This window comes from Centrocercus urophasianus, unplaced genomic scaffold (assembly GCF_019232065.1).
Source record: "Centrocercus urophasianus isolate 14NV4802_14NV808 unplaced genomic scaffold, USGS_Curo_1.0 seq_2, whole genome shotgun sequence".
NCBI classification, from domain to species: Eukaryota; Metazoa; Chordata; class Aves; order Galliformes; family Phasianidae; genus Centrocercus; species Centrocercus urophasianus.
Genome location: NW_024884755.1, coordinates 930247 through 944989, shown reverse-complemented (window position 1 = coordinate 944989; position 14743 = coordinate 930247). Strand labels below are relative to the sequence as shown.

Genomic DNA, 14743 nt, shown 5'->3' with positions numbered 1-14743 from the left:
GTGTGTGTGTGTGTGTGTGTGTGTGTGTGTGTGTGTGTGTGTGTGTGATGATTTGAGCATCAATTCAGGTTGTCAGACCTTCCTGTGGGGGTAAAAGTGCTCAGGAACTGCAGTTGCATTGATGAAGCATTAAAACAACAAAGCAAAATGCTCCAGACCCTCCATGTTCTTCCTCTTTTAAGAGGATTTTTAAAATACAGCACACTCCATACCTCTGCTTCCTGAGACACTAGTTGTTACTAGTGAAGAAATTTCAAGAGCTTCCTTAGTACTTCATGGGGTCTATTTAAACAGAAGTGTCTGTTTAAACATAAATGAATTATTTTTAAGTAGGGGACTTTGTCTACTACCTGACTTTTTGGAGGTATGTTTTCTACAGCCTCACCTCCATTTTTACATTCTAAACAACCTTCTCCAATCTGTGGCTTGATGCACAGTGAAATGGTGTAGAACTACACTAAGTAGCTTGTACTGTTCCAAAACTGAAGTCCAGTTGTAATGCTATATGTCCTGTTTTACAAGGAAGATAAGTCTTCAGCATGCAAGGCATAGAAACTTAAAATTAAAATAGCTGTTTGTGTAACTGCTTAGCCATTAGAGTACTCTGTTTTTTTACTTCTTGGTAATAGCACTTGAAATTTTTGTTTTTGCACTCAGAATGTAAGGCCCAACACAGCTAAAAGCTGTCATATGGTTGTATGACGTTTCATGGTTTGTCTCCTCTCCTCTAGGCTGGTATATAATAGAACAAGCAAAGTAACAGAACCACCAGATGGAGTGGATATCAGAGTTCCAGGTTTTGGGCAGACATTTTCCTTGGAATTCCTTGATCCAAGTAAAAGGAGCGTTGGTATGTAGAAGCTGTGTCTGAAATCTTTGTCACTTGTAGGATTTTATGGTATGTCCTTTAATTTGAAATCACATTTCTGTAGCTTGTTGCATAGTTTTGTTTGTAAGTAGCAATAGTTTTTTTTTTGTAGAAGAGCAGCACATGGCTCACTTTGCTTTTCATTTGCTTTTTCTTTTGTATGTCATTTCATCTCTTAGTCTGATGAACTGAGACAGGAAAACTGCTCATTCTTGTGTGGGATTGAAGGCCTTTGGATGAAACTTGAAGGGCATCTTGAAGATGCTCTAGAAAATGAGATGGAGTAAAAAATCCTGTGACTTAAGCTTGACAAGCAAAATACCAAATGCTAACACTTTCTGCTTAGTTTTGAGCAGTGTTATTTGGTGTCAAGTATGAGTTGAAGGATTTGGGTGGAAATGGGAGCCTAGAGTGGCTTGGCTTGGAAAGGACCTTAAGGAAAATCTAGTTCCAACCGCTCATCTCTCATTGGTGTCAGAATATTTACATAGTTAAATTTGTGCTGAAAAATATTTCTGCGTTATTTTGTTTGTAGGCTTTTTAGTGTTGCTTTTGCAGAAGTCATCTTTCAGAAAACGCTGGTAACCTTGCCAGGAACTGTTAGCTGTGGCTGATGTAATTTTATAGCCAGCTAGGTGCTAAGCTTCACTGTAGAATGGGCCCTCTTGCACTGCATATATTTCTTTTCCTTAGAGGCAGCCTTTAAAAGGGCACTACTGTGTTTTGTGACCTGCACTTGATAATCCTTGTAAGAACAGAGTCATATTTAAAACTTGCTTCTGTTTGTGTCAGGGACTATATAAGCAATCAAGACTAACAAATGAGGCATTGTTCAAAATGTTGAAATGGCTGTGATAATAAACAAGATGTTTTGATGCTTCACTTCTTATGCTGTTACTAGATGCAATTTAATTGTGGTAATACTTGCATCCTGTTTCAAAACATGTAACATACAACATCTTAACAGATTCTTGCAGCCAGTCTGCAAGTGTTTCCCTTTGCTACAAAAGCCTCTGACTTCAGTCTGTCTGAACTGATGGAAAAAGGATTTCTAGTGGTTCCAGAATTTTGCCCTTTGGTATACCTTCAGCTTTTGTTGCTTAATTCATTTGAATGTTGGCAAAACCAGGGATAATCTTTACAAATATATTATGTACCATAATTGAAATTCATCTGCAGTCAATATAAGCTATGACTCTATGGTAGTTACTTTAAACAGTTCAATGGTCTGACATAGAAGGGGTAACTTTTTTTCCAGTAATGCTGTGTTTGACAAGTTTTGTTGTGGATTAATAGGACAGCAGTTAAGAAGCTTTAATAATTTTGGCAGACAGACAGCATAATTCATTTTGCTTAATATGCTGGATCCTAGATTGTCAGATTCATAACATTAGGACTTCAGTATCTGTATATATGGAATCAGATGTAATGCATCCAGGCCTCCTTTCATAGCACTAATATTTTGCGGTTCTGTTTCTTTTATCTGATTTCTCCAGGCAGCTACTTCTACATGCTGGTGCAGAGTTTAGTAGATTGGGGCTACAAGCGTGATGAAGATGTAAGAGGAGCACCTTATGACTGGCGAAAGGCACCAAGTAAATAATGTCTTATTTGAACAAAACTTTCTTGACACTTCCAGTAAGCAGATAGTTTTGGGTCTCTTCCCCCATTCCAGCCATACAGTTTTATTAAAACATCAATTTTTAATTATCCCTTGAGGACTGGATATCCTAAATCCACATAAAAGCTCTGCTATGATATTTTTTTTGCTTTAAACAATTTGCTACTTAAGATTTGCCTAAAAAACCCAAACCAGTGAAACCTATAAAATTCCATAAGACCCTCCACATACCTCACTGTGCATCAGAGGCACAATCTCTAACTACAGCATGTACCAGTTCTGCAGATAGAACTTCAGTAAGACCATAATTTTCCTGGTTCTAATGTCACACCAAATCCAACAATTGCTGTCATTACATCCTGAGGAATAAATTATTTTGTCCTCAAAAATGAAGAAGGCTTTCTACGTTTTTCTAAGTCTGTCTTTATTCAAGTATTAGACCTCTGTATTCTTCATCTCATTATATTCCATAGGAGCACAAGTGATTTGTAGACTCTTCATACAGTTGGTGAGCTTGTACAGAAGAAATAATGTATCTGCTATTAATGACAATATTCTAGTATCAAGTTTGCCTTGGCCCACAGAAATGAAGCATGTGGTCTTGGCATCCAGGAACACTGCTTGAAGAAAATCAATAATGCTGACTTCTGGTATTGATGTGACTACTTCAAAGTTATATTGCAGTTGTTACACTGAATTGGTATCTTATTACAGGACTACAGAAATGCATTTTATTGATTTTTTTTTTTTTTTTCTTTATTCTTTACTTTTAAAGCTCATTTAATTATGTGTAATAGAGATAAAGCATATTGTGCCAGCAGGAATCTGCTGGAATTCTCGCTTAGAGTTAACCTTGCTGATAAAATTGTCTAACATAAGCTGGTAACTAGTTTATGTACCCTTTATTAGATCTAACAAGTTTTATTTCTGTTTTCCATCAACTCAGAAGTCTTTCTGGACTTGTCAACTTCCTATCTTTTTTGGGGTGAAAAAAATGTAGATTCTAGAGAATATGGATGGATTTTTGTGGGAGAATATTAGCATTATTCCATTAGCATGGAATATTTCTGAGAAAAATTTGGGCTTAAATTTATTTTTAAAGGTGGGAGAAATTGGAGATCTTTTTCAAATATATTTGTTTCAGAGACGTGGGAAACAAAAGAGGTTTTAAAGACTCACCCTTTTGTAAACTAATGATGTAAAGAAGCATTGGGTTTTTTTGAATCTTCAGAATATAACCTTGTAAAGAATTGTGTTGAAGGACAACATTGACCTTTAGTGATTATAACCATGTAATGTGTATTTTATTTAGATGAGAATGGAGATTATTTTGTGGCCCTTCGCAAGATGATAGAGTTGATGTATGAGCAGTATGGAAGTCCTGTTGTCTTAATTGCCCACAGCATGGGTAATATGTATACCCTGTACTTCCTCAATCATCAGACTCAGGAATGGAAAGACAAATACATAAAAGACTACGTGTCATTAGGTGCTCCATGGGGAGGAGTGGCCAAAACTCTCCGTGTGCTGGCTTCAGGTATGTAATGTGAGGGTTTGCAATGTATTTTCTTAATAGTGCAAGATACTAAACATGGATGATACTAAAAATGGAGGATGAAAGTTCAAGATAATATGAAGTTGAAAACAGCAGTCTTTAGGTGATCGCACCTTATGGTTTCAAGCCCTTTAACCTGACTGTCTGTCTTGGACAAGAATGGAATTGACAAAGCCTTAACATCCTCTAATGATGAGCTCTGTGCTTCCTCTTGATCTCTCCTAACTTATTTACAGCAGATGAGACAAGCTGCTGTTTGGCCTGGTGCTTTCTGTTTCTGTCACTTCTGCCTTCAGCATGATTGTTCTCCGTTCAGTTTTGCTGAGCCAACACAAACAGCAGATCATTCAATAGTTCCCTTTGATTAAATATCACACAGCTGCTGAACATAAAGGGAAACTTGTGGATGCAATGATGAAGTGGTGTGCTGCCCACAGCACAGATGCCTGCTGAAGTTCAAGGTTTGCAGAAAAAGGAAATGAATCTGAGATCTTACATTTAGAATGCTGGGTATGCCTTTGACTTTAATAGGGAAAAGTATGTTCTGCCAAGCAACTCTAATAACAGAAACTTGCTTACCACATAACGTGGATCATGTAATACCGTAATTATTTCATGGCAAAACACTATGTTTTGTGCTTTGGCATTTTAATTGTGTTGTCTGATTTCTGATTTGCTTTTCATTTATTAGCTTTGTTTATCAGTCTTCCTTCCCAAACAAAGCTGAAATCAGCAACTGGACTTCATCAAAATGCAGAGCACGTGGCAGTTGCCAGCCATGCATGGACAGATCAAAAGAATGCTTTGCTTAGCAAAGGAATTTGATTCTGAATAGGAGTGCACAACTCAGTTAATGCAAAATCCAAAAACTTAAACTGGGCATTTGTACAGAGTTATACATTATTAATTCAATTGCAGTGGCACTGTCAAAAATTGGTTTACCTTTTCCGTAGCATACAGACTTGTCAGATGAAGCCTGTGGGAAATGGCAGGAAGTAAGCAGTATTAAAATTGCCTTTATAAAACTCCAGAAGACTACATAATTCCAGTCTGATTTCTTCTGGATTTAATTTTTGTGCCTCATATTTTATCCATTATGAGTTTCATCCAAGATGGCTAGCTATGCAAATATACAATGAATAGTTAGATTTAGGGTAAAATGTAATCTCAATCTGCATGTCTGTGGTATTACTCCAGATTCTGGAGCAGAAAGTTAAGAATGATATAGGAAACTGAAGTGGGCAGAATATTGTATCAGAATATGCAGTTTTAGGCTAGTTATGTCTCTTAAATATCCATAGGTAAAAAATCACCATAGGTGTTCATGTTCGGATGATGATAGTCTAGTTATAGCTTGTGGAATTATAAGAGTGCTAGTATGTAGAGGGGTTGTTACTTGAGCAAAAACTACTGCATTGCTAGAAAGACAAGGCAAGGTTTCAAACAGGAATATGTTCTCCCTGCTCCTATTTTTATAGCATATAAATGACCAGGAGCTTGTTAAAGCTGCAGTTTTTGTTAAAGTGGTAAGGAGGTGGAATTGCTTTCTCTGGATCTTGTTTTGCTTATTGCTACGTACTCAAGTGCTCCACAGGATCAGAGCTTATAACAATTCTATTGCTAACAGTAAAGTTGTTCTTTCCACTCCCTGGCAGACACATATGCAGAGTTCAATGATTCTTTTCTCTGGTTGCCAGCTTGGGATGCTAACAGTGTTTTTTCTTTAGACCTAGTATTTCATATACTACAATGTCAGTGCCTGCTGACTGAAGTGTGATACCGACCTCAGTACTTCTGCACTTCAGGAGAAAAGTACAGGACTTAAGCATTGATGAGCTGTTCTGGAAGAAAAGGCTGGAAAAGAGTCAGGTTTTGTACTTATCGTTCCACAGGAATTAAATGAACTTGCTGCAGATTCCCTATTTTTTTTTTTTTTTTTTTTGAGGAAAACATGCAAATAGCGTTTGCTAAATTTGAGTGTGCACAGTTAGGTACTTGTACAGCACAGTAATGTGAAACAAACTTAGGATGTTTGCCCTCTTTGCTGTGCTCTTGAATTTCATCTTTGTCCATTTGACAGGATTATGATTGTAATGTCTCCATGCAGTCCTTCTAAAAATGGTAGTGAAGACTAAACTGTACTTCAGGTCCTCTTGCTGAACCAATAGTGCCACCTTATGGAGTTGAAACATACATACTTTAGTGCTATTTCAGGAACAGTGGTTTTGGTTTTGAGACTCTTTGAGTTTTTCTAATATAGTTGATTTGAATTGCTACCTGTTGCAGCCCCCTGGACCTAATAATGAAATAACCTGATTCAATTTCAGCTAGTAAATGAAGAGTGCCAGCAATTGTGATTATGGAGAATAAGTCTGATCAGCCAGTCACCATGAACAACTGTCAGTCTTAAGTAATTCCCTAATCACTGTATGTGCTATGTATAAATGGCTTTGTTTTTTATGGGGAAAGACAAGAGGAATAGTTAAAATATGAAGGAACTTGGGTAAAAATTATAACTTATTCACTAACTGCCATGGAAAATGTACAGCCTTCATATCTACAGGATATTTTGTTCTTAATTTTTTGGCCAAATAGTTATGTCTTAAGTCTAAGCTGTCTAAAATTGTTCAGCTTTGTTTGAGGTAAATGGTAATATAGATATGTATTGTTCATAAAGTTTAGCTCTCTAGACTTAGATTTAAAAAGTCTTAAAGCTTGACCAGGTGAAAACTTTTCTCAAATAAAGTAGTTACTAACTAGGCTTTGAAGAACTGTTGTTTTCCAAGTGAAGATAAAGTTCAGATTACAAGAGATGCTTGAAAACAGTAGTGCTACAATATTACAGAAAACCTATATTCTGAGAAATACAAGTGTTTCAGCAGTCTTGAAATGCTGACTGGAATGGAAGATGCTGGTATTGGTGGTATCCTATGGTCTCTCCCAGATGCTAAGAAGTATCAACTCACTGACTCATGATAGGAGACTGAATTAGTTGGGGAACTTAGAATTCTTACTCAATAGTATTTAAAGCAAGAATTATTGTCTCTGCTTTATACTACAAGAATCTCCTGTTTTCCTTCAACTGTAGACATGTCCTGGTAGATCTCTTTACAGAGGGCATGCATGTTAAAATGCTCTGCACCAACTTGTAGAAAAAGTCACTGTATGGTTAATAGCTATTCTGAATGAAATACTACTCTGCTTGTTTTGAATGTGCAAACCTAAAAATGTTCAGCCTGCAAGATCTCTTCAAGAGTTATTACATGTCTAAAATAGTAATCTTTTCTTTCATTGAAACTATGGTCTAGGTATGGAATAGTTATAAAACATACTTCTGGAATAACATTTACAATAAAAATTTCACATGCTGGAATTCCTAAGAAATGCTGATTTCTCACTTGACCAGTACAGGAAGTATTTTGTCCTTTCTACATGGGTCTATCAGAATAGAAGCAGTACTCTTGGTTTGTCTGTCAGGTGTTCATCCACTAAGTTTTATATAAAATTGTAAGTTACCAGAAATTACTCTGCAGAAGGTGATCACTAAGGTGGTCATAAATGAGGAACTCCTCAAACTTTCACTGTAAGCAAAAAGTGATTACTCATGTTGTCACTGAGTGGTACTAATTGCTGCTGGTCACAAGATCCATGCATTGTTTTGTGTGTAATAACATTCTTCCTTTTTTTAAGGTGACAACAATAGAATACCAGTCATCAGTTCACTCAAAATTCGAGACCAGCAGAGATCAGCTGTTTCCACAAATTGGATGCTCCCCTACAACTACACATGGCCTCCAGATAAGGTCTTTGTAAGCACACCTACAGCTAACTACACCCTACGAGACTACAGAAAATTCTACAGGGACATTGACTTTGAAGATGGCTGGCTCATGAGACAAGACACTGAACCCTTGGTCTACCAGATGATACCACCTGGCGTACGCATACACTGTCTTTATGGTACTGGTGTGGAAACACCTGATTCCTTCCATTACGAAAGCTTTCCTGACAAAGAGCCCAAGATTATTTACAGTGATGGGGATGGTACAGTGAACTTACAGAGTGCCTTGCAATGTCAAAAATGGGTGGACATGCAGAAACAGGAAGTGGTGGTATTTGAGCTTTCAGGAAACGAACACATTCAAATGCTATCCAATGATACTACTATTTCATACGTGAAAAAGCTGCTTTTTAATTTGTGATGTTGTTGACAGTTGTTTTCCTCACCTGTGATGCCTTCCCTTAAGTATGGGAGAATGCCTTTTGATCTGTTGATACTTAGATATTTGAATTATTTATTTTGTTTTTTAAACTATGTTCAAGGATTTGGTTGGTGTCCTAAACAGTTGTTTGTCTTTGATTTGTGTTCATGAAGTTTCATAGTATTTTCATATTCTGAAAACTTGGTCAAATATGCGTTTTGTTGCCTCCAGTGTTGTCCAGTATTCATACGAACTTTCATGTGGAGACTGCGCAGCCCCGTGCACATACTTTATAATTTTCTTTGTGATCTTTGAAGGGTTTGGAGTGGGAGAGTGGAAGCATTACAATCTCACTCCCATAAAACAAGGGAAGGATATTAACAATTTGGGAAGTCCATACAAATTCTTCCCAAAGGGTCTTGTGTATTCTGATCCCACAGCCCATTAACTTAGTTTGTAAATGCTTGTATCTACTAGGTAAAATGGGTGTGAGGTCTGTCTGGTACTGTACTATCTTTTTGTCATATCCACTCTTGCTTTTGTTATGGTTTTTAGGGGGGGAACAATGATGTCTGAATTATTTTAAGCTTATTTTAGGTACCTTATAGCTTAAAAAAAAAAAAAAAAAACAAAAAAAAAAAAAAAAAAAGGCTTGTTTGTTGACCTTGAAAGCCTGATGACTTAAAATCTGTAGCCTATGGGATTTTCACAGTGTTTTATTTTCCATGAGGGAAAGAAGCTGAACTGTGGTTAATGCTTTGCTGTGTGGAGTAGCACGTAAATTAAAGCTAATAGAATCGAATACTGGCAAACAATGCATACAGTGCAGGATTGCAATTCTGAGTGAAAATGACCATCAGTAGGAATGGACGGTGAGTATTCATGAAAAATGAAGTGACCTTCCTGATCTGGGGCAGGGAGTGGAAACCAGTGTAATTCAGTATGAAATACAAACCTCATTCTCAGTCAAATAATTAACCTCTAATTCAATTACTGGCCAAGTAGGAATTGCATTTTCAGGAAGTTGAGATGTATTGTTCCTTAAATGTGTAGATAATCAGACACATAACATGTTACATTCTCACAGTACTGTTTTCAATGTTTAGAAAAACATCTTTCAGCATTGGACTCCACAGAAATAATAGCCTAAGGGCCATGGCATGTACAACTGTGGGAGAAATAGCTTCACTGAAAGATTCTCTTTTGTTGGTTCAAAACTAGTCACACAGTTAGATTGCACTTTTTCAAAAGAGAATTTCCAATGCTTTCAAAATGCTAGATCCCCCAGGAAAAATGGCTTAATTTCAGAAACTCATCAGAAATACTGAGAATTCATTACTTAAGGAACTGAAGTTCTCTGAAAGGTAAAACTATAACTATTTTGGTAAAATCCTTGCTGCCGTCACATGTAAGACTAAGGTACTTTTAAATGACAGGTCTGAACTCCTCTTGTAAAATGCAAATACTTCGGCACAGGAGGTAGCCTTAAAGCTTTAAATTGTAATTCAGAAATCATTTGTAAATCTAAAAAAAAAAAAAAATTTGAGCTGGAGTCCTAGATAAGCAAAGTGTCTTCCTAGGTTTGTAATTGCTTATTTAGCTTTGCTTTCTCCCTGCGTCTTGTAAATGATGCTGCGTTTTCCTGATGTTTAAAAAGGAATTGTTTGTCATGTCATCAGCTGCCCAGTTCAGCACCTATATTGTCTACACTTTCCTAGAGAATAACTGTGCTGTCCCAAGCCACTTGTAACTGGTTACTGCTGAAATGAAGAGGGTTGCAGGGAAAGCACACAAGTCTTTTAGTCAAGTGTTCTATGATGTGCAGGGCTGTTAGCTGTGTGTTCCAAGACTGCTCAAAGACAAAGCTCTTCCTGTGGTCTGACTCTATTTTTTTAATAAATTGCTACACTACTGGCTTGCAACAGAAAGAAATTACTGACAACAGCCTTTCAATAATCTTTCTTGCTGAAAGAGAATGCCTGTCAATAAGCACTCAAATGAATAGAGCTGAAAGCTTAATTGGTGCCACCAACATGGACATAAAGGGCTGAAAGATGAGAAGAGCATAAGCAAACTTATTAACCTGATCTGGAGAATGTATCTAAGCTTCATTTAGAGTCTTACCACTTCAGTCAGTCACATTCTCAGTCTCAGACAGTGAGTTTAGTTTGAAGATCCAAAACAGGTCACTCCAAAAGAGTCTTTTTAAAACTGCGGTATTTTTGGGGGGGCACAGAAAGAAACATTCTTTTCTAATTTTGGGAACCTCATGCTGAGCAGATAACTACATCTTTTTTACTTGAAAGCTTGTGAACAATTAATCTATATTTATCCTTACCTGTCCATGAGGAGATAAGTCTGATAGTCTGTTCACTTAAACTGTCTGTTATCCTGGTACAAAAAAAAAAGTTTTTTCAGGTCTTGGTTTTGTCTTTCATTGTTTGTTACTATAAAACCATGTTGTATGAGAATGTGCATGTGTTAGTGCAAACCAGTGCTTCTGGTGAGAGTCTGACCTGGTAATTCCACAGACTACAGTTTTGTTTTACATCCACAATTTGAGATTTTTTTCTACTAGACCATCTTCAGCCTCTTCATTTTCAATTTCTTGCATATTAGGATGGAGCTCCCCTTGTAGAGGGAATGCAGCAAGTAAGTTACATTATTCAGGTTGCTGAAACCGAACCACTTTACTCAGCCCCTTGAGAAGTGCTTACCAGGTAACTGAGGCATTCCTCTAAAAGGCAAGAGTATTTAGCATTACTTTGCAGGCCTGCCAGAGCCACGTGTGCTCAAGCATTAAAGACTCTTGTGGGGAGTTAGTGTTCTGATGCATTATATCTTTAAGGAAAGAGGGACATGCACCAGTTAATCACAAGGTGTAACTTGTCAACTGTGCATCATGGCAAAGCAGCCATCTTTGAATTTACTGACATGTTTTTGTACCTAACACATGTGGACCTTCTCCTTCTTCCCATAATGTTCACTTGCTTTTATTCTTCTAGAATGTTTTTAGAAACCAAAATTAGTCTTGAGGACCAAATGTGTTTCACTTTGACTAAACATACAGAAAACGCTGAAGGGGCTTTTATCCTAATACTTCTGAGGAGGCTCAGAGTCACTATGTGATTCTGTTTAAAAACAAAAGGCTTCATTAACGAGCAATAATTGCAAAGGACTAGCAGACCAAAGGAAGGAATGTCTGGTATTAAGGTAGTTCTTGGAACACAGTGTGTTCAAGGCCCTCTTAAATTCAGGGAATGTTTGGCAAAGACTTTGCTGCTCTACGTTTAACAGTATTTTGTATGAAACGTATATTCTGAGACCTAGCATTTTCTATGCCCTTTTTGTGTATGGATGCAGTCAATAGATTTTGAATATTTTACTGTCGTACTTTGATAACATAATAAAGTTGATCTAACAGAACTTGCTATGTTGTAAATGCTGTCTCGCCCCTCAGATGCAATGTCAGCTGGGTAAGAAAACTGAGGTGTCTCACTTTCTCACACTTGTTTCTTAGTTCATTACTCAAATGAATCTACTGTCTTTAGATGTTATTCCCTTCCCCTGCACTACATTAGAAACTCTCCTGTTCAATAAGCTATGAGGCTGAGATTCCTCAGCTCATTTTTTACTTTCTTTTCTGCTTGTTCTGTATGCAGAAAGTATTCTCAGAATGCTCCATGCTTGTGTACGTTCTGAAGCTGAAATATTTTGATTCAACATTCTTCAGGCAAAAGTAAACTGCAATATGAGCTGAAGAAATCAAAGATTCGTATACAATATTTTACTCACAATACTGCTGTTAAGATTGCCTTAATTGTTTGCTAATGTTAAGGCTGCTTTCTTTTGTACCTAAACAGACTCTCCCAATATTGCTATCCCTTCCTGTTCACGGAACTGGTGACCACTAGTTCTGTGTGAAATGATCTGACAAGGCGTTAATTTTCAAACAGTTGAATTTCTTCTCCTGGGGCCAGCAGATGTGGAAGCAGAAACAAACAGTGCTATCACACCAGTACTTCTAGAACTTTTGCAGGTTGCAGTTAGCGCTACCAGTTCAAGCCCATCTTACCACTTAAAGCACTGTTTGCACTTTGTGAGCACTTAAAGGTGTTTGATGAGGATGAGTGCTGCTCTCAGCTATGTGCTCAGAATGTGATCTTCGTTATTTTTAGAACAATCTGTGTACAGGAGTAAATTTTCAAATTTAGTTTTTAACCCAAGAATACGTGGCATATTACAGGTACTTATTTTATGCTTTGAGCAGATTTTGACCATCAGTTTTACTTTTCCTGCCATCTGTTCATCAAGGCTACACTAACTCAGTGTTTGCACTGTTCTTCAGAACACACTGGTGTACTTGAATGTTCAAAAATCACAAATTCCTCAACTCTTCCAACTGTGTGAAGTTATGAAGCTTGCTTGCAAAGACTGCATTTGCAACAAAAGAATTGGTATTCCCAGGGGGTAATGGCTTTTGAGCTCTTTGTGTTTGTTCTTTTAAGGCTTGTGTTTTACTGTAAACGCTTAGAATGGATTTTAGTTTGGGGGGGAAGGAGTTATTACCCAGTGACAGCGTGATTGTGAGGCTGTAACTGCTTCATTGGACTCCCATGGAAATTTTTAGAGAATATACTTCAATTCTGTGTGGAAATAACTGGGATTAGAATTCAGACCTCAGCAACAGTATCTAGAATTGCAGCATCTAGTGCTTCTATTAAAATAGTGTGCCAAGGACTCATGCCATAAAAATCAGTGTTAATTTCTCTACTGGGAATGAATAACAAGATTTCAAGCACGTTTCTGTCAAGATGAACAGAAGGCCGTTTTTAGTAAACTTTTGCTCTAGTGTTGTGGTTTAAGTATAGCCTCTAGAGGGAGCAGTATCTCCACAAACGTTTACTGGAGCATCCTGGCGATCAGTGATGAAGCTCGGTGGTGCTAGTGTAAGTGAAAATGTTCCCTTCCCTTGTGTGACAGAACCAAGGGAAGTTATCATCTGACCTTAATCTAATAAATTTTACTGAGAAATACACAGTACTTTATATTTCAACTTCCGTCCTTCTATTCTCTATTAGAAAAAGATGATATGGGAGTATGCACGAAGCTTTCCAAGTATTGGAAGGTGCAACAAGTCTGAAATGCTCCCTGTCCCCCAGAAATCTTTCCTACACTGAAACAAAACTTCAGTTCCTGGGGAACTGAATTAAGAGCTTAGTTTCTTCTGAGATTAGCAGTTTCTTTTGACACTTGCCCTGGATGTAAGACAGCTTCACTAGCAAGACACCTTCATGGAAAAAAGTTGTTTACAGCCCTGCATTTGTTGCTTTTTAGAAGTCAACAGCATTTGAGATGTCTGGTCCTCACTGATATAACAAGGCATTAATAGTAGTTGTAGTGCATATTTCAAATCTATAATGTTTTTTACTGATCTTAAAGACTTGTGTTTGATCAAGCATCTAGAGCTGAGGAATGTACTATTCTAAAATGAATGTGATCTAATTTTCTAAATGTAGTTGGGAGCAGGAAGATGGGAGAATTCATGAATATGAATTGGTTAATGATTAATTTGGTTCAGATACACTGCGATTTTTCTTGCAGATCTTTTAACACGTTTTGGTTTACAGCTTTGCTGTGCAGGTGGGCTGGTTTAAAGAACCTTAGAAGAGTTTGGACTTGACAGTATCTACTACACTATAATTTACTATAGTATTTTACTAGTTTCTATACTTTGGGGCAGCTTTCTGGTAGATCTGTGGGTGAATTACTGTGAAATGAAATCATGAATCAGCCTGGGGAATACGTCACGAAACGTAGAGAAGTTCAAATTTTCCAGTTTTTCTGGACTCTTCCTGATTTACACTTTTGTCTCTGCAAATTTAAGAGTGACGTGCATACATTTATGGTTAATATTAAAAGTATGATAGAGGGCGGCAGTACATAAGTTTGGTTGAAGGGCTTACATGTTCATTTCACCTGAGAAATTCAGGGTCACATGAAAAGTAGATTTGAAATCCGTGAAATGTTTCCTATCCTTGAATACTTGTCCATGTGTGCATCTTGCTTTTAGAGGAACTTTAGTCATGCTGGGCTGGCATTATTCCATCTAGATGCGAAAGGCAGGACCCTTCAAGTTGATACAAACTGAATTAAAAGAACGTGAGGCATGAATTTTGTCCACTCCCTTCTACACACTCATTAAATAACAACTGTGTGATTTAACATGTGATTCGCCAACAACAGAGCGTGCAGCTACTCTACGGAATTTTTAAGATCTTGTCATTTGGGCACGTGCTTCCCTAACATGCATTCCTTTTGAACAACTAGATGGAATTGTGTATATACTCAGTATAAAGTAGAAAAGAGAGCATATATTAAAAAATAAATAAATCTAATGACACTGCTGGATCTGCTTTATTACTCTGCTGCTGAAAAACAGACAGATCTAAGTACCTTAAACTTTTCACTTTATTTGTAGTCACTGACACATACCT

At 37.2% G+C, this 14743-nt stretch overlaps 1 protein-coding gene across 1 annotated transcript in view; it reads left to right on the top strand.

Annotated features, from left to right (window-relative positions):
* Positions 1-11672, top strand: part of PLA2G15 (phospholipase A2 group XV) — a 21415-nt gene extending 9743 nt beyond the window's left edge. Inside the window, exons 3-6 of the mRNA XM_042821530.1 lie at positions 732-850; positions 2365-2463; positions 3802-4026; positions 7735-11672. Of these exons, the coding sequence (XP_042677464.1) occupies positions 732-850; positions 2365-2463; positions 3802-4026; positions 7735-8246 (955 nt within the window). The 3' untranslated portion in view covers positions 8247-11672. The remainder of the gene's footprint in view (positions 1-731; positions 851-2364; positions 2464-3801; positions 4027-7734) is intronic.
* Positions 11673-14743: the final 3071 nt, after the last annotated feature.